Raw genomic sequence first — 24,762 nt, 5'->3', positions numbered from 1 at the left:
AAACAGTCCAGCAGTAATTACTGGGCCCACTGCGTCAGCACTGGAGTCGATTCCCAGCATCCCCACAATAGCAAAAGTTCATTCAGCAACGTTCATGACCCTCACCTGGGATCTGACTAGGAAGAGATGCTTTAACGGCTAATCCTGTGATGATGCTAATCCTGATTTTCAATTTGATGTTTTTTTAGTGTTACCATGGAAACCGATTTCTGGTGTATCCATGAGATCTGTGAGGTGGTTAATTGAGGAGGGAAGGCTGAGTTTCCGTGAGCCGGGGTCTCAAGCTGGGTGAAAAGAAGAAAGCAAGCTGGCTGTCAGCATGCTTTGCTTCCTGCTTCCTGACTGTGGACACAGCGTGACCAACTGTCACATGTGCCTGCCCCCTGTCCCCTTAGCCCCCCAACCCTGTGATGGCCTCAAACCTTGAACCAATGGGAACATTTCTTTATGTGGCTCTTGTTAAATAATTGTCACAACAGCAAGTGAAATGACTTAGACCATAGCTTAGTTTCTCCTCTCACCACATTTTGAAGTGTAGGAGGGGGTGACAGCCAGCGCATGCGCAGCTGTCGTACAGTGAACTTCTTGGTGTGCTCCATAACCTGCCCGTCCGGTATCACCCAGGCGGAATCAACTGTCTGTGCTTTATGCCTTGCCATCATTCCGGTCTTTATCAACTCAGAGTTTCTGTGCCCAGCCCTGTCGGTGAGCCTGGGCTCTGGAAGAACAGGGACTTTATTGTCTAGGACATTAGCAGCTGGAAGCACTCTGTCACTAACCAAGTTTGAAACTGTATCAAGAAGACACGTTGAGCACAACCAACAACTTCTCTTCCATCATGAGAAGTTGTGATGTTTGGTTTTGGAAAGGCCAGTCCTTGCCACGTACCTGTTCTCTGTCAGCCTCTGTGCGTTCTCGCATGCCTTGAAAGTCCACAGTGCAGTTGACGCCAGTTTCAGGCCTGGGCCTGGGAGATGTGTGAGTTTGTGCTCTGCTTCTTTGTGCTGTATATCAAACACAGTAATGTTTTCTTGAGTGTACCTGTGTGTGCTCAGCAGGGTTAACGACTTAGCCATAACTTAGCTGCTGGTGGTTAGTCTTTAGAGCAGGCCAAGGGTAAAAGCCAATTAAATGGTTAAGTATGACTTGCAAAATTAAGTACCTATCCAAAATTTAAAACCAGAGACACAGTCTAACTAGCCAAATTATTAAAAACACAAAGTCTGAATATACAATTTGGACAACAACTAAACTCCAGGCGTGTTGCCTAGATAGAGGAATGGGGCACAGATACATGAAAACCCCTTGAAGCCCATCCAGACCTTTTATCTACTTGTGCCAGGGTATCTCTACGGGCAACCAGGCCTGACCATCTGACTGAACTAGAGCATTGTTTAACCGCACTGTATTTGATCCCTTGAAACCATTATTTTATAAAACCTTTCTGCTTCATAAGCAAACTACCAGATGGCAGGATCTGGCCATGGCTGTGAAGACCACTTGCTACATCTTTATTGCTGGCAAAGTTCACTGTCTTAATGAGGCTCCAAGTCATCCATCCGTGCATACCCACCTGCAAATGCTAGCACATGTTAGTTATTTTAAGAGCAAACCTGAATTCACAGGAGGGGAGTTTCATCAGAGATGATGTCAGCACGTTGTTAGTCCCTTTTGTCATGCTGTTCTGAACACACCGATGGCCAGGGACACATTGCCGGGCCAGGGCAGGTGCGGGAGACACACTGGTTAGTGCCCATCCCCTCTACTCCTGCTCACTGACTATCTTTAATGTACATGCAAATCGTGTGTGTTTCTTCCCTTTCTGTTGCTGTCATTTTATGAGAGTGAACACATTTTATGTAATTAATGTTACTATTCGCTTTTTCTGGCTAATCAAAAACATGCTGTTGTAGATTTAAGGCAAAGGAAGTGTATCGGTATCTCAGAAATAGAAAATAATAAGAGTTTCAATGCCAGGTACATGCCAGCACTGTTCTGAAAAGAAAGAAGGGAAGAAAGGGGAGCGTGAAAGAGGAGGAGGAAGAACAAACACTGTCGGATGCCACACTGCTCTAGACCAGAGCCTGGCTGACATCCAGCTCCACCCTACCTGTTCTAATACATAAAGACTTTTAAATTTTTTATTTATCTTTAATTCGTTCACTTTGCATCCCGAATGTAGGCCCCTCCCTCATCTCCTCCCTGTCCCACCTTCCCTCCTTCATCCCCCAATTCCCTTAGTCCTCAGAAAAGGAGAGGCCTCTTCCCCTACCCTCTGACTCCAGCATAAAGACTTTTTGGAACATACCCAAGAGCCAAGTCCTCTCCACTCCACCCCCATTTACCTCTTGGACCCACTACAACAGCAATGAGTGGAGGTATGTAGAAGACTGTGTGCCCAGCCATCCTGAAATACCTACTGCCTGGCCCTTTATGGCTATTTCAGTGACTGATAAAACTTACTGTAGGTTTGTGGTCAATTTCCTTCTTTTCTTCTTTCTTTCTCTTTCTTCCTTCTTTCTTTTTCTTTATTTTCCTTCTTTCTCTTTCTACAAAGTTTGAATTCTGAGTCTGAAGTTCTGTCCGGGAATTACATGCTTGTAATCTACTCTAGTCACATATTAAGGCAGCAATGGAGCCCATATCTAAACAAAAGCATGCAACTTCAGAGTACAGTGCTATAAAGTTAGGTCCTAGGCTTCTTTTGTTGAAATGCCTTTATGTGTAAATTCCTCTTCGGGCTAGAACAGTTTTCCTTAACATATCCTAAGATAGGAAAGAGAAAAGAAGGAGAGGTTTCCGCTCTCTCTCTCTCGCCATGTCCTATCTTTATGTTTCTCCAAGGTCCAAGAGTAGGTTACTTTGGTCTTTATCTGAGGGGTGACATTTTTTTATAAGAATGTGTAGGCTGGGCTGGGGTGAGATATGGAATGAAGACAGTTTTAGTGGCAACACTTACCTCTCAAGACAAGGCTGAGAGGGGAAGAAGTGATTTATGTTTGTAGGCTTATGACAAAACTGCATAGGAAGAATGAGAAATTCTACACATTTTTAGAAAAGCTCATTTTCCAATGTTCAGAAATACTTTTACAAAAGACACTTGACTACAAGATAGATTAGGGCCAAGTAGCAAGTTTGTCATGCTGGCATTTAAGAGGTGGAATAAGAAAGATCCTGAGTTCAAGGCCAGTGCCAGATACAAATTAAAGCTACCTGAGACACAGTCTCATGGATACATGCATGTGCATGCATACATACATACATACGTACGTACGTACATACATACCTGCTCTATGAAGTCAATAACTATGTCTGATTCAAGAAAAAGTATTTATTGAGGCCAGTTAAATAAGTTGTACATTTGCTTAACTCTCCCCACCTTACCCCAAATGCCAAATTTCATTATTGGAGACAATTTGTGATAAAATTTTACCAAAGCCAGTTTCTGTAACAAAACCATGATTGGTGCTCTAAAGAAAGAGGTGTCAGCTTATTCATAATTCTGGAAACACAAAACCTGAAAAGCAGCTGCTAGGATAGTGTGCATAGCAAGCCAAGGAAGACAGAATGGTGCATGTGTTCCCTTAAACTGGAGCCTTAGCTCCTCTCCCCGTGATAAATGGCAGACTGGTTACCCGATGAGATTGGAGTGAACATGGACAGACAGACTGCTTTTTAAATATGCCAACTTACTTGATCTCTAGTAGGTTTACAAATCAACTCAGAAAAGCTCTTAGCAAGCCTTTCACGTGGGGAGACTATATAACCAATGGACTCTACATAGATGGTCACCCTGTTTTTCCCCTGTAGATGGTTACCATCCTGTTTTGCTGGGGAAAATCAGCTGTGATGTAATATATGTAAAAATGTCAGAGGTACTTGACCACTCAGCAGTTGCATGGTGATGTGTTAACACCATGTCACAGTTTTGATTACTACCTGGAGTTGTGGGGCAGTCATAGGGAGTACGTTTATTCATCCTCCCTTCCCGTCCCACATTGGTCTGAGGATTTCTTCACCCATGCTATGGACTGCTTCTTTTCATTTTGGGAATTCTGAATTTTCACTTTGACGTTTGCTTTATTTCTCGTAGTCACTTAGTCCGAAAAGCAAATGTGTCTGTATGGCCATCTTGACATCCTGAAGCCACTTTTTTGCTTCAATAAAAAGACATTTTTTTTTTTTTTTCACTAGTCACAGGCCTCACCTATGAGAGGACAAAATTCTTCACTGATCAAATGGCCTGATCATTTAATGCACTTAGAGCAGTGTTTCTCAACCTTCCTAATGCTCTACTTTATAACTGGAATTTTGTTACTTTTATGAATGGTAATGTAAATGTCACGCATGTACATATGCATGTGGAGGCCAGAGATCAACATCGTGTGTCTTCCTAGATCATTCTCCATAGATTTTGAGATGAGGACTCTCCACAAATCAAGAGTTCACTAATTCAACTGGACCAGTTGGCCAGCAAGTCTTAGGCATCGTCCTGTCCCAGCACTGGGACTACTGGCAGCATCACTATGCCCAACGTTTCATGCAAATGCTGGGGTCTGGACCTTGGGTCCTCATGCTTGCGTGTAAAACCTTAGCTACTGGGTGTTTCCCTTGCCCCAGAGCATTGGCCTGTGACCTTGGTCAAACATGGACCTTGCTGAGCTTCAGACACCAGTGAAATGCAAGCAATACCACCACTCAAAAGTTTCTGTTTGGTTATCTGAGATGCCAAGTGGGGTCATACCTAATATGATTTTTCTCAGACCATGGGACAGAGGGTGACTTCCTTCTTTCATCTTCTCAGAGCTGAAAACAGCATTTGGCAGCCACTTGATGCTACCCGAGTCTCTGTGGAATATGCGAAACAATGTTTCCATCACTCCCCAAGAAAGACTAGAATTCCATTTTCTTGGGATTTACTTCCCTAAAATATTTGCCTGGGAGCCTAGAATTTCATTTATCCCAATGTTGTGCTTCATTTTATTTTATTATTTCATTTTATTTTATTTTATTATCATAACCAGATGCCTTAAGGTAGATTTGTGCTGTTATCATATGAATCAACTATAAATCATTGTAAGTTGGTGGAATTTTAACAACAAAACCAGAACCAGAGCCTTGGCTGCTATTAACCTCCCACTAGCTCTCCCAAAATTAAATCAGCCTTAAAGCATTTTAAATCTTAAGAAAAAAAAAAAATTTGGTTAGTTCTTTAATGCAAGTGCTAATATTGCATAAACAGTACAAAAGCTTTCTCTCCACGCCTACTTTTAAGGATTCTTGCCAATGAACACGGATCCCAAAGATGAGCTGAAATATGATTTTGCTTGACTTTCATTTGAAAAGCAGATTTCTTTGAGAAGTTCACACTGTAAAGGTTGACACTCACAAGACAAGTGTCAGAGCCACTCAACCTCCACAGTGCCAGGATCTAAATGGAGACCCCTGTTGTTTATACTCATTGTGTGTAAGGCCACAAACCCAAAAGACCTACAGAGAATTTTGGGTCTCTGTAATTCTCATTTTAATTCATATCCTACATGTTGTAATTTTTGTATTTAAGTAAAGTTACAATGACGGGATTGTAAAGACATATAATTTAGGGTATCCGTATAGAGTGAACTTTGATCAAAATGTCTAAAATTGAGCCTTCAGGCAGACAGGACTTTTGCCATGTAACCCAGAAGGACATCAATAGCAAAGCCTGGCCCTTGACCCCAAGACCTGCCACATGCTCCCTGGCACCACATGCTTAAAGTGTGCACTTGGCATATAGCAAAAAAAGCCATCACAAAGATACTCATAAGTCGCCCCCTTAGCCCAGCTTGCTGTAAATCAATGGCTTTCTGATTTCTTTTGATCCCATTATAACTGAGGAACTTACCACGTTCCCATCATCCCGGGGAGATAAATCACCCTGGCAGTGTTCTCAGTGATGGGACTAAGGTCCTTTCTCTTCTTCTCTGCTGTGAATTACTGCCAAGGACTGCAGTGGGATCCAAGTCACGTCTCTTGAATCAGCTGTTCTTTTGATAGCTGGCATGAATATCATCCCCGCAATTACAGTCCACACTTGCTTCCAACACTTTCTATAAGCTTGTCCAGAAGTGTGTGTGCATGTGTGTGCCTGTGCCCAGAGTTTAGGTGACAGTTTCATACGGCCACATTTGGATGTTTGTATGGGGGGGCGGGGGAGTGGGTTTATGAACTCGGGTGTTCATGCTTGCACAGCAAATGTTTTCAAGCACAGAGCTATGAAAAGAAAAACACCTGCAGATATCCTAAGCCTCTGTGTGAGTATGTGTCTCTGCTCTGCTAAGTGATGCCGGCCTAGAGACAATGCTGCTGACAGAGTAGCTGCTGTCACCTGCACTGTGTCACCCAGTAAGGATGGGAGCATTCCCCCTTTTATAGGGCTTTCAGTTTTCTGATCAGAAATGTGTCTAAATGTTGGTGAATTATCTGAATACTGTGTGTGTGTGTGTGTGTGTGTGTTTAGACAAGGTTTCTCTGTGTAGCCTGACTGTCCGGAACTTGCTCTGTAGACAACACTGTTACTGAACTCAGAGATCTGCCTGCCTCTGCCTCCCAATTGCTAGAATTAAAGGTGTGCCCCACCACTGCCTGGCTAATCTGATTATTTCTTAAATGGTGATAGCTAGTTAAAAATGTGCTTATATTTGCATCCTGGAGATACAGTGGACATTGCCAAGGAGTTGGAGTAGAGGAGTCTGTCCAGGGGTTGACTATCATGAGTCAAATCGTCAGGCTTATTTCATTTGGTATAGAAAAGAGATCCCTCTAGCTGTGTCAGTGTTTATTGCTGCGAAGAGACACCACGACCATAACAACTCTTATAAAAGAAAGCTTTTAATTGGGTTGTCTCACAGTTTTAGAGGGTTAGTCTATTATCAGCATGGCAGGGCACGTGGTGCTGGCGAAGGAGGTAAAAGTTCTACATCCCTATCTGCAGACAGCAGAAAGAGCAACAGAGGCTGGGCCTGGCTTGAGCATTTGGAGCCCCAAAGCCTCACCCCCAGTGACACACATCCTCCCACACGGTCACACTTGCTAATGCTTGTTAGTAGCACTACTCACAATGACCAAACGTTCACATATCTGGGGACGATCTTATTCAAGTCACCACAGACTCTATGTTCTTATTATTATTGCATTAAAGTATCCCAAGGTCCATCCAAGAGTATCCGGGAGTGTTTCATCTGATAAAAGACAGTCTTTCAATATAACATTACCCTGGTTTTCTGTAATTAGCCTTCCTAATAAATCAGTCTCGCTCTGAAGATAGCTTCTAACTACTTAGTTTCCCTTTTCTAGGACAAGCTTTGTTAGAAGACACACTAAGCCTTGCTTCACCAGTCTCTCCTGTACTCACTAATTGTGTGCTTAAATTAACACTGCCTGGAAAACCTCACTTCTTCCTGTGAAAGCATTTAAACTTTTCAAAATAAGTCTCTCTTACACTGTTTTAAAGACCGTCTCAAGTTATGTCACCTCAGACCCCTGAGACACTCTGTAGCTCATACATTCTCTACGTCTGAACCTGGAACGTTAGTAAAGCTGCCCTTTCACCCCGACTCTCTATGGGTGACTAGCAACGCCCCTTCCCAAGCCTCTGTGCGTGCTCCCGCCTCTTGCACAGCGATGCCTCTCTTGCCTACATGTGGTTCACACTTCAAGCCAGTCGTCCATCTGGGCCTTTTATACGTTAGTGACATTCAAAGTTCCCGCCCCTCTCCGGCTTGCCCTTTATCATACACCACATGGCACATCCCTTCCTGGTCAAGGTGACTTTTCCATCCACCACCCCAGGGCCTTTACCCCACCCAGCTGTACCAAACTGAAGGTAAGGGACTGCTCAGAGGGAGTACTGTTGTGACAAGAACCTCTCTGTCAACCTAGTGTTACACTTAAAGTCGGGTACATCATAGTTTTAATTCCCGTTCTGAACTACTGTGAATTGAGCATGCTGTCAACCGTCATTGGTTAGGAGTTAGTGACAGGAGAAATTCCTCAGGAAGAGACTGGCAGAGTGGCTGGCACCACTGTGGCTGTGAGATTTTTCCTGAAATTTCCTTTGTGTCCCTGGATACTCGAGTTGTTCCTCAGATTTGCTTTCTTTGTCCAGACCACATATACTGCTCATCTCTCTTGAAAGCTATTCTTGTAGCTCCGGCTTGACTTACTTGTGGTAGGCTGTGAAAGGCTTCGGGGTCTAACACATACAAAGTCCAAGTCTGTGTTGTATCTTAATGGCTCCAGGACCATGGGTGGGTGACTTGGGTTAATTGGAACCCAATTGCAGCTTTATATCTTAAGCAGGATGATAAAATGTGTTAAAAAAGAAAAAAAAGAAAGATTAAATGAGCAGACATATGTACAACACCTAACACACTGGCAGACGTAGGAACTGTTTGAGTTCTGAATAAATGAGACCCACTGTGAAGATACTTAGAAAGGATTTAAGCTGAGTCTAAACAGAGCAAAGCAGGCTGAACCAAGATGAACTCTAGGAAGTTAGGGTTTGCTCAGAATGTCTGTGTTGGCTGGTTAAGCATTTTGGTTAAACTCGGGGCATTTTTTATAGCATCAGAATGCAGGACAGTGATTGTCAACTTCCCTAATGCTGTGACCCTTTAATGCCGCCCCTTGTGTTATGGTGACTCCTATCCATGAAATAAATTTGTTTCTACTTCATATCTGTAATTGTGCTACAGTTGTGAATCATTATATAAAATATCTGATACGCAAGATATCTGATTTGCGACCCTTGAAGGAGTCTTGTCCCCACAGGTTGAGAACTGCTGATGTAAAGGTTTGAAATGTACCAAATGCTTTCCAAACTGGAATCAGATCTCTCTGCTCAGTGTACAGTTCTGGTTTCCTTGTGCACTCTCGTTCGGTGGCTGGTGCATTAATTGAAAATAGTTGGGAGATCCCAACCTACGCCCAGAGGATCCTTTTCACAGCTCCACCCTGCCTCTCTGCAAATGCACAAGCTATTTTTCCAGATCGTTCTATAGGGTTACATGGAAAGGAATCCAGGCCCATCCAGGCCCAGCACGCCTAGGTCAAACTGTTTTTCCAAAGAGAAGATGGCAAAATATTTTGTGTTCTGTGGACCACAGAGAGTCCCTGAGGCTTATTCTTGTTTGATATTTAAAGTAACCCTTTAAAAATATGAAAGCTATTCTTAAGGAATACTAGGGCACAAGTAAGACTGGCCCACAGATCATAATTTGTGGATAAGAAAATCAAGACCCTAGAAGGAAAAAGGGAGGGATAGAAGGTTGGGTTTCAACCTTGACACACCAGTGCCTTCCTTAGAGAGCAGAGCTAACAACAACCCATCACCTCTTTCCGATGGTGGAGACATGGATGTGGTTGCTTTGTTTTGGTGATGCGGGTCATGCTGCAGTTGGATTCTTAACCATCTTGTAGTGAGACCTCGTCACACCGCCATTTCCCATTGGGAGCTGATGAGGAGTGCTTTAAAACAGATGGAGCACAGACTGCAGATATGGAAAACACAGAAGAAAGAGCTGTGTGAAAGCAATATTTAATCACAACACGAAAAACTCGTAGTGGCAACTTTTCCATTATGTTAAACCGCGCTCATTTCTATGCATCCCGGGGATGTGTTTAAAAACAAAGGTTGCAATCTTCCGTCTTCACGCTCAGCTCCCATGGATCTCTGATTCCTTCCCTTGCAGGACTACGACTTGAGCCAGCTCCAGCAGCCGGATACTGTTGAGCCTGATGCCATCAAGCCCGTAGGAATCAGACGGCTAGACGAGAGGCCCATTCACGCTGAGCCACAGTACCCAGTCCGATCTGCAGCCCCACACCCTGGGGATATCGGAGACTTCATTAATGAGGTACAGACTGACTTTCTTATATAAAAATTTTATTTCATTAGCGCGTGTTAACTATACACAAGGAGTGTCATTGTGTTATTTTATGTAAATTGGGGTTTCCTTATTCACCCCCATTCCAGCTCTTGCTGTTCTTGCTGGTTACCTTTCTCTTCCCAATTATCCACCCCCCCCTCACCTTCTACTTTCATGTCTTTTCTTTGTGGTGCCCCAAAGTGTTTAACTGGGGTTAGTTCCATGAGCGTGAGTGAAGGGTTATTTATGGGAACATTGGCAAGTAACCAGTGGCTGCCCCATTGAAGAGAATGGTTCACTTTCTTGTAGGGCATTTTACCGTATGCTCTACAAGGTTAGGTCTCTGTGAGCTACACATTTGGGACACAGCTGTTGAATACAATTCATTAAAATGACATCATTTTTAGTGTATCTTTATATGAAAACAGATATAGCTTCTGTGATAGAGAATGGAAAAAAATATATATATATATACATACAAGTGTACATGTATGTGTAAACCTGTATGATTTGTGTTTGGAGACTAGAGAGCAACCTGGCATGACGTTCCTTAGGAACTAAGTTGATGTTTTTTTGAGACAAGGATTTCTCACTGAACCTGGAACTCACCAGGTAGACTAGACTGGCTGGTCATCCAGCTTTAAGGACCATCAGCCTGTCCCTACCTCCCCAGTGCTAGGATTACAAGCATGTGCCATGCTGGCTGGCTTTGTTTCACCCAGATGTAGAGCATCAAACTCAGGTCTTCACACTTACAGAGGAGGCACATTATAGCCTGAGCTGCTTGTTTTGATTACCCTGAAAGTGAGCTATCAGTCAGCTTCCTGCATACATGCATCCTACTAGCAGTAGCCATTCGCTCCAAAAAGGGTCCTTTTCCTATAGACTGCAAGTAGCAAATGCTGCCCTGCAGACTAACTGCATTTGTTAGTACTAACAATCTAACAGAGTTCTTATTACCTCTCGTCCACCCTGCACCTTTGAACCCACGGCTGTTGAGAATTCACTACATACCCATCGGCCCCATCAAAGGATATTAGCTGGAAGAGTGGCTAAGTTAAATGTCACGTGACGTGAACACTCGCCTTGTGGAGGAGGTCAAAAAGGCTAATCCTCTGTTGGATGCAGCAGACACAATTTCACCACCATCAAATTCTCTGACGTTCTTTTATTTCATCGATGCTGTGAGTCCTACTACAGCTGGTGCTAAAGTTTTGACAGAAAAGGACTTACGCGTGTTCTGTTTAGATCCTGGCCAGGCTTTTACTCAAAAAATCTCTCTCGGACTTATTGTTCATGTAGGACAGCAGTAGCTATTGATACTGACTGAATATATAGCAGGAATTCTCTGCCCAAATGCTGGGCACTCCAAGATCAACATTGGACTCTATATATCACACATGTAGCCTTGGCCATACATTGACAAGCCTCTTATACTGAAGGCTTTATTGACTTCGCTATGCAATATATAAATGTCACCAACCTACTGTAAAAGTTCATATGTAGTAAGTTTCGAAATCGGGCTGGCAAGATAGCTCAGTGGGAAAAGGCACTTGCCGCCCAGTCTGGTCATCTGCGTTTGATCCTGGGAACGCGCATGGGAGAAGGAGAGACTGGTCAGTTGTCACAAGTTGTCCTCTGACCTCCGCACGCACACAGTGGCTTGTACACACCCACACACATGCCCCCCACGTACAATTAATAAAGTGTAGTAAGAACAGCTTATTTAACAGAGCTTTAAAACAGAGTTAGCATATTTCTTGCCATTGCTGCCTGTTCCTAAATGAAAAGAGGCTGCTTTCCAAACATGTTTCCCTCTGGTCAGTAGGTAATGGGTAAGTCTGCAGCAGATATAAATTAAGACCGTATGAGAGCTTAAAAAAGAAATGAATGCCAGTATGTCCCCTTTTCTGTAATCTATGACCTGACTTGCCCTTTTCTTCTTACACACAGACCTGCTTAGAAACAGCTGTAAGACTTTTTTTTTTTTTTTTTTTTTTTTTTTTTTTTTGAGACAGAGTTCTTCTGTGTAGCCTTGGTTGCCCTGGACTCACTTTGTAGACTAGGCTGGCCTCGAACTCACAGTGATCCACCTGCCTCTGCGTCCCTCCCAAGTGCTAGGATTACAGGTGTGTGCCACCATGCCCAGCCAGTTGCAGGAACTTAAACAAGGTGTTAATCTTTCTCTTTACGTAAGAGTTTGATCTGCTTTGTTGTGTCTTATTCTGAGATAATGTTGTTGGATTATCCCCTTGATTGTTGGGCTTTAAGATTGTATTGAATTTTAGAACTATAGGTGTGAGACCTGGATTTTCTTTCAACCAAGAGTTTTGATGAGTAGAGTTCAAAATGTTAGGTGTCTCTGCATGGCCCTGTGGGGTTAGTTCACTGTGGGAGTCAATCCCAGCCCTGATATTTTTTCTATTGGAAATGAAAATCAAACACTAAGTACAGCTATAATGCTAATCATGACCTGTTTCCTGCCATTTCCCTCCTTCCCCTCAAAGCACGACCCTTTTGAGCAGGAAAAGCTCAGATGTCTTGACCATCGCAAGGCTTCCCTAGCCATCAGGATCTAGTACAAACATCTTCTCTATGGAACTGTCCTTGGTATGTCTGGAAAGACCAAATGATGCTCCTCCTGACAGTCCTGCCTGGAGTGTGACCGTAAATGTCCTCTCTGCCATCAGAGAGCGTGACTGCCAATATTCTCTCTTCCATTTGTGGGGGCAACTGTCAATACGCTTGTCACTCACCTGAATGTGTGAGTTCTCTAAAGCAAGGGCCGGTTCTTGCTCCTTGTGGCTGAGCTGTGACACTCAGTGCTTTAGCTGTGTTGAGTGTGTTTTCACTTAAAATACTATCAGAGTGTTGGTGGGGACATCTCTCCATCCACCCTCCATGGGGGAAACCCTGTCCACTATTGAAGTTATGCTTGGCCCACACAAAGGCCCCTCAACGCCAGAGTGGTACTTGGTGCTGCAGCTTCCTTTCCACTCACTCTTAAGCCTGCATATTGCAGAGCATTGAAAGTGGCTTTGACTAGACTTTTTGCCCTTGGCTTGAAATTAGATTCTGTTCCTCTAGCCTCAAATTTCCTTTTTCTTTCTAAAGATTACCTGGAGATGAACAAAGTGTGTGTGTGTGTGTGTGTGTGTGCGCGCGCGCGCACACGCAATGTTTTCACCAAGTGTGCTGGAGTTCTTTCCAGGTGCCTTCAAGTGTTTCCAAATACATGTATTTATTTTTATGCCAAGTTATTGAAAGGTACTGAACAAGTCTAAATGGTTAAGACTGGGGCTTACCACCTTCATTTTAAAAACAAAAAACAAAAAACAAAACAAAACAAAAAAAACAAGGTTCCATTCAGCCTCGCTCTGAGGTCTTCTGCATCTTGGGGTGGGTGGATGGGGTAGTGCAAGATACTTTTGTAAATGAATGAACAAATGGATGGAAGGGTTCCACTTGTAGTTGTTTTCAAAACAGCATGAAATCCATCACAATGAATATTATCTCAAGTAGAGAAAGAAGGAGGAAAGGAAGCAGAAAGGAACCCAGACGTGTCCCTTTGAGGACCAGAAAGGGATTCTGACTGTCACTTTCACAGAGACTTCGTTAGCTCCCAAGCATCACTTAAACTGTCTGTGGTGGCACACACCAATAGTCTCAGCTTTCAGCAGTGACAGGAGAATCAGTTTGATGTCATTCTTGGCTACATAGTGATTTCTGGGTCAACCTTGACTATAGGACAGACACCTTGTCTCGAAAGGCCAAAGCAATAACAGCAAAATGTTCCTATAACCAGAGGCAGGAGGACACTCCGAGCAGGTTAAGGTACCTCAAAAAAACGATAAAAAAGAAAATACCTGGGATATGATGGTTGGTTCTGTGGGCAAAAGAAGGAAGAATAAGTCTCCCTGGAAGTTTCAAATTTCTCAGAAGCCCAAGGAGAGTCTTCCATCCCAGGCAACCATTAAGACTTGTTCAATACCTTTCATTATCTTGGCAAACAAAAGTAAATGTGTGTATTTTGAAACATTTGAAGGCATCTGGAAAGAACCTCAGTACACTTGGTGAAAACATTGGAAATGCATACACATTTATTTATCTCTAGGTCTTATTTGATTTAGCAGAGGACCAAATGTTCCAATGGAAGAATAATAGAGCGGTGATTATAATTGGAGTGCTTTTATAGGTATAAGGAATGGAGAAGCGCCTGAGCACGTTTTCTAGCTTGTTTATTTAAATAATGAGTGCATGTTGCCTTGAGTCTCGCAAGTGAACTTACTTCTAGGCAAGCAGATAGAGAAAGGCACCTGTTTTCAGATTTCAGCTAGAATTTCATTCTGTTTGCATTTTCAGACATGACCTTCAGAGGGTGAGAAATTGAAATAAATTCATTTAATCTCAGCTCCTTGGTAGATATTAACATGCCTCCAACAACTGCACGAACCTCACATGCCTTGTCTTAGAGGAATTCAAACCACTTGTGCCCTCTGTGAAAAGACTGGCTTCTGATTGATGCTGCTTAAAGCATCCGGAAGGGTCTTGTAAAATAATTTGTTGTAATACTAAAGCTTAAACCACCTCTTTCTCTTATTAATTATCCATGGGCTGTCCACTTTCAAACTCAGTCTCATTTGGCTCCTAGAGGACTGAGGGGCTCCAGCTCACCTCACAGCATTGGAGCTTTGTACAAGGCCAAGATCCTTGAACTGAGTCTCCTGGTTCCCAGTTGTCTTACTTATAAGCATGGGAGATAAGATAGAAACTTCTTTTAAGACTGTAAGGAAAATTTAATAAAATGGCATGTATAGCTGAGCACTCATGGTGCAAGCACTCAGGAGGCAGAGGCAGGCAGGTCTGAGTTCGAGGCCAGCATGGTCTAGAGAGTGAGTTCCAGGACAGCCAGGACTACATCGAGAAACCCTGTCTCTAAAACCAAAGCAACAACAACAACAAATAATGGCACATGTGAAATACTTGGCACAGTGCATGTCATACAACAGTGTCTCTTAAATGTGGACATGCAGTAATGATTATTCTAGACAGATTATTTTTTAGGAATAAAAGATTTTCAGTGGTCCTTTAGAAATAAAATAATTAAATTCTCTATTTAAAAGTAATCACATCTTAAAGAAATTAAATTCACCATAAAGAGGTTAGTATGTTAGCTTCTGTATATAATATAAAATTGTATACTATTATGTCCACCAATGGCACTTAGTTAGTTAGTTTTGTTTCATTGATTGCTTTTTGAGACAAGGTCTTTCTATGTAGTCCTGGCTGTACTGGAGCTATGCAGACTAAGCTGGCCTCAAACTCACAGAGGTCCACCTGCCTCCGCTTCCTGAGTGTTGGTATTAAAGGCGTGCGCCGCCACACCAGGCTCCAACTGTATTTTAACCTTAGAACCTCTAAACAGCCGGGCGTGGTGGCGCACGCCTTTAATCCCAGCACTCGGGAGGCAGAGGCAGGCGGATCGCTGTGAGTTCGAGGCCAGCCTGGTCTACAAAGTGAGTCCAGGATGGCCAAGGCTACACAGAGAAACCCTGCCTCGAAAAAACCAAAAAAAAAAAAAAAGAACCTCTAAACAGCATAGGCATCATGACAGATGGGGAATAAACAAGAAAACCTAAGTCCAGAGCATTAGGGGCAAGTTACCCTGTAAAAGAGAAACCAGAACTCAGATACTATCCTGAAAGTCAAACTGTGAATGGCAAACCCCGTCAGCCGGTAAGGACCTCCCGTTCTGAGACAATCAAGCAAGGTGACTAGAAGCCGTCACAGGCGTGTGACACCCATGGCTGGAGAAGAAAACCGCAAGCAGCAGAATCGGCGTTTTCAGCGTGCTGATGCGTGAATGAGTGGATGGATGGATGGATGGATGGTGGGTGGATCAGGGGGTAAATGATGATTGGCTAAATGTATAGATAAGGTATATTAATCATATAAAATATGCAAAGGAGCCTTGCAATCCTGTTCCAGTTAGAAGGAAAAGGATATGCAACTAGAAGCTATGCACAAAACAACTTTCGGGTCTGGGAACCCGGTGCTTAGTTCAGTTGTAGGTGCTTGGGTTGAGACAGTGAAAACAGCCAGGTGGACAGTCTACGGTCACTGAGTGTTTCTCTAAAGAGATTGATTCCTGTCTTATAGGTGACCCAGGCATCAGTCAGCCCTTGGGAAAACGCCATCTTAATTCTATCTCTGCTTCTCTTTTCTATTGCTTACTTCAACTTTTAATCCATTTTAAGTTTAATTTTCTTAAACAAAGGCAATTGCTGTTGTTTTCAATAGGTGGCCGCGCACCTATTGAAAGCCATCTTTCATACCCCCGGTGAACCTCCCTTATGTATACAGGCCTTAAAAAGCACGTTGCCAGTTCTTCCTGCAGGGAGTGATAGCATATTAGTGAGAGACCGGCAGTCATCCAAGGCGAGGAGCTGGAGTGCTGAGATGAGACGAACAGCAAGGTGCCCCTTTTGCTCTGCTGCGGGCAGGACGTGAGGAGCCGAGGCAAAGCCGTGGCACAAAGACTACAGAAGACAGGTGTCAGGAGATCAGTGGCTCGTTTTTTTTCCCCCCATCCCACTTGTGTTCCTCTCTGCAAAGTGTCTTTATAGTTGCCATCAAAGTCAGTCTCCACCCAAAAGCACAGGGTCCGAAGCCTATATAAAGACAAGCTCAGCAAGAAGTAGCCGCGGCTTGCACTCTGCCGAGCACCCGAGACTGCAGAAAATTTCTCACGGCACCCAGATAAATTTATCTAGGGTTCAAGATCTTCTGTTCCGTGGAAGGTGAACCAAGGAACGGAGCACTCATTTCTAAATTGAGTCAAACTTAGAAAAAAACGCGTGGTTACTTTGTAAATTTAGTAACAAGTACTTTATACACCGAGTGACAGAGTAGCCATAGCCAAGAAGAAAGGAGTCCCTAAGGGAGCGGACATGAAGACCGCGTGGCTATAGTCAGCAGTGTCTCAGAACTTGACCGTGACCTTCTTAGTGAGCAGGTAATTCAGAAGTACAAACCAATGCTCTGCATGTGGAACGGGCTGAGAGTGCCTGGCCCCTGCCTGGAAAAATAGCTTACCAAGAATTCTTCCGAATCAGCGGTTTCATCTTCGCATAAGCATAAACACAGAGACAATACACCATGCCCTACATTGCACAGTAGTCTCGCACTGATCACGTTATGGTTTTAACTCCTGTTTGTTTGTTTATGGTTTTTTGAGACAGGGTTTCTCTGTGTAGCCCTGGCTGTCCTGGACTGGATTTATAGACCAGGCTGGCCTTGAAGTCACAGACATTCACCTTCCTCTGCCTCCCTGAATCCTGGGATTACAGGCATGCACCACCTTACCTGGCCTTTAACTCCTCTTTAAAAGCAAACAGTACAGATTCAAAACTACCCTGGTGGTCAGAAGACCAACTCAGGAGCTGAAATGTGTATTTCCCTAGAAGAAAACACTGTTTTTAAGATTCCCAGCACTGGATGTGGAGACCTATTACCTCCAGCACGACAGTGATCGTAAGGAGTTGCCTAGTTAAATGTTTTAGGCATTGGCTGAAGAGTCTTAGAATCTTCTTGGCACACCAACGAGGACCATGTTGCTGCAGAACGCATCACTTGGCCACAGAAACATATGCCATCACTTTTCAATCCCTGGACCCAGATGTCCTTGAAGCCTTGCCTTCCTACAATTTTAAGATAGAGTTTTGTATATCCCAGACTGGCCTTGAAGCCCTTAAACTGGCTGTGCAGCCATTAGAATAACCTTAAACATCCCATCCTACCACCTCTGCCTGTGAGGTGCTATGATTATAGGTGGGCACCACCATACCTAGTTAAGGCAGTGCTGGGGAAACAAACATAAGGCTTCTTACATGCTGGGCAAAATCTACCAACTGTGCAACATCCCCAACCCATCTCTTCTTAATAAAATCTTAGTGCTTGTTTTCCGGAAGTCCTTCATGCTAGGAATTTCCGTGAAGTTTTTTTATTTTTCTTCTGGGGTCTATTTCATATATAGATCAGAGCTAGATGGTGCTAAGCTAAAGGGATCATTTAGTAACTTGTGGCGCCCACGCCACCGCGGTACTGAGTCGAGGACGAGGGACTGCGGATTTAACTCATGCACACACACACACACACACACACACACGCACACACACTACACAGCGGGTCCTTCGTGCTAAGAGAGCAACAGCAGTTTATTCTTCTTTTCCGTTCATTCCTCCAGAGTTCCAAAGAGCCTTCTTATAGGCAGCAAAACAGGAATCCTCCTCCCAGGTGAAATCCCTCAAGAGGTGATTGCACACAGGAGGACTCGAGGAAGGGAGGGGTGCGTTCTCAGAGCAGTAAACATGACTAGCTAACCAAGATAAACACAGACATGGAAGCTGCTAGAAACAGGACATGAAACAGCAAGACAGGCAGGCAGCCCAGTCGGGCCTGGTTCCTACAGTAACTATGTTGGCAGTTGCAATATTTTATAGGAAAGGGTGTGTGTGTGTGTGTGTGTGTGTGTGTGTGTGTGTGTGTGTGTGTGTGTGCCGTGATACTTCTGACTATAAACCCCAAGAGAACAGGCAGTAAATCTAGTTTGTTCATACCCAAGTCTCCAGTGCATTAGAATTCCAGAGATCCATTCAGTGTGCCTTGCAATGAATAAGCTAAACGAATAAGGGTAAATTCTTTGGCTTTTCAACAGCTGGGCTGTAGTAGCTAATACCTCTGGCTGGGCTACAACAGCAATGGCTGCACATGTTGCTGAAATTCCAAATCCAGCAGTGGCTCATGCCACATGTACACGTGGTTTTCATAGCAAGGTCCAAGTGAAAGTAAAGCCTGCGCATGTGGCAGAGCATGCCCCTAGCCAGCAGCACTGCAGAACCGCTCTTCCTGCTCCTCACACGGCAATTGCCACAGCCGAGCCCCACAGCATGGTGGAGCAAGCAAACTGAGATTCTAGAGAGGCCCTTGTGGCATCATGGGTGTGTGCTTCCTTGGGAGTCACTGAGGACAGCAACCTAATCCGCCACAGAAAGGAGAGAGTATAGGTTGTGGTTCTAATGCCGCTGTAGCTTATTCTAAAAATAAGATAAGGAAAGTCTTGTCCAGAATTATTTTTGTTTTACATATTGAAGTGGTTTGCTGAAGTCTTTTTAAAATTTTTATTTAACAGCCCTTTCTGGGGTGGAAATAGTATCACATGATATGATTGAAAGTTGTGCTTAATTATACATGGTTAGGGTTGCTGGTAAGAGATGCTTGGCCGTGGGCGGCTTGGTAGGCTCTGGGTTTTGATGGGAGTCTAGCGCTGCTGTGTTGTTTCTTAAAATAACATGTCTTAACTTTTATTTCAAATGTCAGTGCAGTTTTTCTTTTTCTTTAAAACCATTAAAATATTAACTGGTGCTCTTTGAGTTTTTCTGTGGTCAACACCAGTAAATGCTTGCACCCCACGTCTCATTTGGTCTTCAGATAACCTTGTTAGTCACACATAATTAAACACTAGTGAATGTTGAGATGCTGACTCAGATCAGACCTCAGGAACACTGCAGCACACTAGCTCTGATCTTATCTTTCATGACTCTTCCTTATTCATCACCTGTGAACTTAGAAGAACATGCTCACTTAAAAAAAAAAGTCATAATGTCTGAGTTTCTCTTTTGGCTGCTGTGCAACATACCGTGAGAGAGAGAAGCAATTCAAGGAAGAAAGGGCTTATTCGGGCTCAGAGTTTGAGTGTATAGCTCATCAGGGCAGGAAGAAGACAAGGGAGCGCAAGCTTTAAGTAGCTGGTCCCCCATATTCACAGTCAGCAGAGAGAGGAGCGAGTGTGTGCTACCCATTTCCCTCTCTCTAGTTATACAAACCAGGATCCCTGTTAAGGGATAGTGCTACCCACAGCAGGCATGTCTTCCTACCTTGGCATATCCTCTTCCAGTTGATTCTAGGGTCTGACAAGTTGACAAAGAACTCTAACCATTACACATATTAAAGATAATAGTTGCTTTAAAAACCCATATGAATTGGAAACATTGATCTCTCAAGGAAAACAATCTATGACACACCTCCACATCTTTGATCAAAGGAGACCACCATACCCCCATCAGCCTCTGCTGATCCAAAGCTGTAAGAAGCTAGTAATTAGTTGAGAACTGTTGTTTCCATAGTGTAGAGCACTAGAATGGAATTGAGAAAATTCCCAAAGGACCTAAGGCTGTATTTTGAATGTTTTGTGGAGCATAATTAACACTTCACTGTAGATGCTTCAATTACATATTTAGAAGCACCTGTTTCCAAGAGTTTAGAATGTAGATGCTAATTGCCTCCTTATTCTTGTATTCTTTATTTTTCTTAAGACATGTGTGTGTGTGTGTGTGTGTGTGTGTGTGTGTGTGTGTGTGTGTGTGTAATCATCTTAGAGCAATAAAATTCCTCTCTTTCCCCAGTATTCATTATTTATATCATTTACAAGTCACGGCTTTTCTTTTTCACATTTTTTTATTGAAAAATAAAATCATTCATATTACATCTCAATTGCTATCCCATCACATGCATCCTCCCATTCCTCCCTCCCTCCCGCTTTTACCCCATTCCCCTTTCCTATGACTGTGACTGATGGGGACTTCCTCCTCTTGAATGGGATGGTAGGGTATCAAGTTTCTTCTTGGTAGTCTGCTATCCTTCCTCTGAGTGCCATCAGGCCTCCTCATCAAGGGGACATGGCCAAATATGGGGCACCAGAGTTCGACAAGCCACGGCTTTTCTATGGCCTGTGAAAGCTACACGTCACCCTAATTTTTAATCAACAAATATAGTTAATTTTTTCATTATATACAATCATTATACATGGTAGTGTTTATATAAGATGTGTATACAGGTGTATATTATGCACTCCACATATTACTTCCATGCCCCCTTACCCACAACTTCTTCAATTTGTTTGTTCTACACACATTCACTTCTACTTTCATGACATAAGTGTGTGTGTGTGTGTGTGTGTGTGTGTGTGTGTGTGTGTGTTTACAACATGAACCACTGGTTTACTTTTTTTTTGGCAAGGTTTCTCTGTGTAACCTTTGCTGTCCTAGACTTGCTTTGTAGACCAGGCTGGCCTTGAACTCACAGCAATCTGCCTGCCTCTGCCTCCTGAGTGCTAGGATTAAAGGCGTGCGCCACCACACCCAGCTGGTTTGCTTTCTGTGATGTGATTTTTCTCCATTTGGATCCACTGTGCTGTAAACAGCATACCTAAAAATTACCATATCTTTTCAAATACTAACTGCTCACACTATATCAATTAACTCTACATTCTATGTTCCAATAATAAGGTAAGTGACTTAATGTAACTGTTTGATATCACACTGGGCCACTCATCCTTTGATAGCCTTCCAAATTAGGACAGTGTCACATCCTCCGTGAATTCAAGGTCTCCGTGGTCATCTCAGGTCTTATTTTTTTTCACTTTCCTCTTCTTTGCTTAGATTTCATAGTTCTGATATTTGTCAGTTGCTTTCTGGTATAATGATGCCTGCTAAACTACACTGTAAATGGATAGAGGAGCAGGGACCGCTTGGTTCTGATATATATGCCCTCTTTGCTGCACATGTACTTTCTCTTTAACTTCTTAGTTGCCAAAATCCCTACCAGGGTCCATGCATCACAAGGACCTTTGTGTTCTTTTCATATTCCCTACTCTACTAGTAAATTAAGTTAATTAAATTACTTTTTAAGAACTGCACTTATCCCATGGACTTTTATGTTCTGTCAAGGAATTGTTGCTGTTCGCTGAGTGAATTTTTGTTTTCATAGTAATTTCCATGTTAAAATTTAACTTTCATTTCCATGAATATTTTCCCTTAACCTAGCCATTGGTCTCCATATAGCATGCCATTTAAGATCATCTCTTAATCAGCTGCAAACAAATGCCCTTTTCTTTCCATCTGTCAAACATATTCCCCATCAGTCACCACTGCCACCCCATCTATGTCATGACCAATTGTCCCTCTCCCCCTTTTATTTTCCTCTGTGCTGAAATTTCTGTGATGTTACCAGGGTTCACCTGGTGACCCCTCAGGGTCTCAGGGTTACCTTGCGCTTTCACAGCGAACCCTCTTGTAATTCATTCCGGTCTCTCCCCACCTAGGGCCTTAAAGCCGCTGACAACGACCCCACAGCCCCGCCCTATGACTCCCTCTTAGTCTTCGACTATGAGGGCAGCGGCTCCACAGCTGGCTCCTTGAGCTCCCTCAACTCCTCCAGCAGCGGCGGGGACCAGGACTATGATTACCTGAATGACTGGGGACCCCGCTTCAAGAAGCTGGCTGACATGTACGGTGGCGGCGACGACTGAACGGCAGGACGGACTTGGCTTTTGGACAAGTACGAACAGTTTCACCTGATATTCCCAAAAAGCATACAGAAGCTAGGCTTTAACTCTGTAGTCCACTAGCACCGTGCTTGCTGGAGGCTTTGGCGTAGGCTGCGAACCAGTTTGGGCTCCCAGGGAATATCAGTGATTCAACACTGTCTGGAAAACACCGAGCTCGGCTACACTTGAATTTTACAGTACAGAAGCACTGGGATTTTATGTGCCTTTTTGTACCTTTTTCAGATTGGAATTAGTTTTCTGTTTAAGGCTTTAATGGTACTGATTTCTGAAACGATAAGGAAAAGACAAAATATTTTGTGTCGGGAGCGGAAAGTTAAACGTGATATGCTTCAACACACTTTTGTTACAATGCATTTGCTTTTGTTAAGATACAGAATGAAACAAACAGATTTAAAAAAAAAAATTAACTCATGGAGTGATTTTGTTACCTTGGGGTGGGGGGGAAAAGACCATGAGATAGGAAAATGTACATTACTTCTAGTTTTAGACTTTAGATTTTTTTTTTTTCACTAAAATCTTAAAACTTACGCAGCTGGTTGCAGATAAAGGGAGTTTTCATATCACCAATTTGTAGCAAAATTGAATTTTTTCATAAACTAGAATGTTAGACACATTTTGGTCTTAATCCATGTACACTTTTTTATTTTCTGTATTTTTTCCACCTCGATGTAAAAACGGTGTGTGTACATAACTGTGGAGGAGTGCAGAGAACTCAGAACATGTGTATGTATTATTTGGACTTTGGATTCAGGTTTTTTGCATGTTAATATCTTTCGTTATGGATAAAGTATTTACAAAACAAAGTGACATTTGATTCAACTGTTGAGCTGTAGTTAGAATACTCAATTTTTAATTTTTTAATTTTTTTTAATTTTTTTTTTTAATTTTCTTTTTTGTTTTATTTTGTTTTGGGGAGGGATGAAAGTTCTTAGCACAAATGTTTTACATAATTTGTACCAAAAAATTACACACACACACACAAAAAAAAAGGAAAGAAAAGTAAAAGGGGTGGCCTGGTACTGGCAGCGCTAGCAAGTGTGTGTTTTTACAAAACAAAACAAACGAACAAAAAAATAAATAAAAAGAGAAAAAAGAAAAAAAAAAAGCTTTTAAACTGGAGAGACTTCTGAAACAGCTTTGCGTCTGTGTTGTGTACCAGAATACAAACAATACACCTCTGACCCCGCGTTCTGAATAAAATGCTAATTTTGGATCTAATGACTGGTTTGAACTTTTTCTTTGCTCCTCTGGAGCAGCTCACGTTGTTGCAGAAAGCTGGGCGATCGCTGGGAGCAGAAAGGTAAAGTTAAATGTCTGTCCCGAAGCGCCTAGCACAGCGACCAGGAGCCCTGAATGACTGTCCCAGACACTGTGTATCCCGGAGGACTGTCGCTTGAGACCTTACCATTGGCCTGGAAGAAGGACACCGATTGACTTGAAAAGGAACCTAGTGGCAAAGGTATAAATAATGACCTCATGAACTTCACTGAATACCACGAAATTGCTAGCACACCTCTTGGTGTCAGCCAAGCCTGGGCCTATGCCGAAGTGGGTGGTAGGCATGGCCTTAGGAACAGCAGTGAACACCAGCTGGTTCTCCCATACCTCAGGGGCAGCGCCACCATTCTCTGTTTCTAGGGGACGATGCTCACGCTTGGCCCTCTACTCAAATTTGACCTTGGTTTTATTAATGTGTGTAATATGTGCTACAATGACAAACAGAGGGTCATGTTAAGTTTTATAAAACTGTTCATGTCTCTTTACTGTGGTTCATAATTGAACTTTATGAGAATTTGAGGGAACTCTCACTATTTTTCTATCTGTGTTCATAGTTATCACACCGTATATTCTTACACTGTAGACGTTAGAAAACGCACAGCACACCTCTAAATAATTCCTCTATTTTTCCTAAATATAAAGATTATAGTGAATAACACACAGTGAAATTTACTTTTGTAATGACTTACTCGGTGGGCAGTTCCTTTTTGTTACTGTTCTGATCTTTAGATGCTAGGGATTCTGGGAAGGTCTGTGAGGAAAACAAATAAATTGGAACAGCTTTCCTTAAAATGGGTTCATAGATCATGCCCCATGCTGTGTGTACATTTAAGTGAAAGTTGAACTGACTTTCAAATTCAAGCATGTAAGATTTTTATCAAGTGGATACCTTTGAATGACCTGGGTATAGTGACACACATCAGCAATTTCAGCATTTGGAGGCGAAGACCAGAGGATCACCATGAGTTAGAGGCCACCCTGGTCTAAATAGCAAGTTCTAAGCCAGCCAAGGCTACATAGCAATGCCATGTCTCAAGAAAAGAAATCAATCAAGCAAAAAACATCCTTATACATACATGATAAGTTAGTAGTTTTCAAAACCTTCTTTACAGATACTATTCACAGTTATTGTTCCTTTATAACAAATTTCAGAAAGCCAATAAAGAGTAG

At 42.8% G+C, this 24,762-nt stretch overlaps 1 protein-coding gene across 1 annotated transcript in view; it reads left to right on the top strand.

Moving 5' to 3' along the window:
• The window catches only part of Cdh2 (cadherin 2), a 222,225-nt gene extending 199,464 nt beyond the window's left edge, over nucleotides 1-22,761 (top strand). Inside the window, exons 15-16 of the mRNA XM_051163472.1 lie at nucleotides 9,732-9,896; nucleotides 22,069-22,761. Coding sequence (XP_051019429.1) covers nucleotides 9,732-9,896; nucleotides 22,069-22,275 — 372 coding nt within the window. The 3' untranslated portion in view covers nucleotides 22,276-22,761. The remainder of the gene's footprint in view (nucleotides 1-9,731; nucleotides 9,897-22,068) is intronic.
• The last annotated feature ends 2,001 nt before the right edge of the window (nucleotides 22,762-24,762 follow it).

Source organism: Acomys russatus, chromosome 20 (assembly GCF_903995435.1).
Source record: "Acomys russatus chromosome 20, mAcoRus1.1, whole genome shotgun sequence".
Lineage (NCBI taxonomy): Eukaryota > Metazoa > Chordata > Mammalia > Rodentia > Muridae > Acomys > Acomys russatus.
Note: the sequence above shows the minus strand (reverse complement) of the source record. Positions and strands in the feature narration are given on the sequence as shown.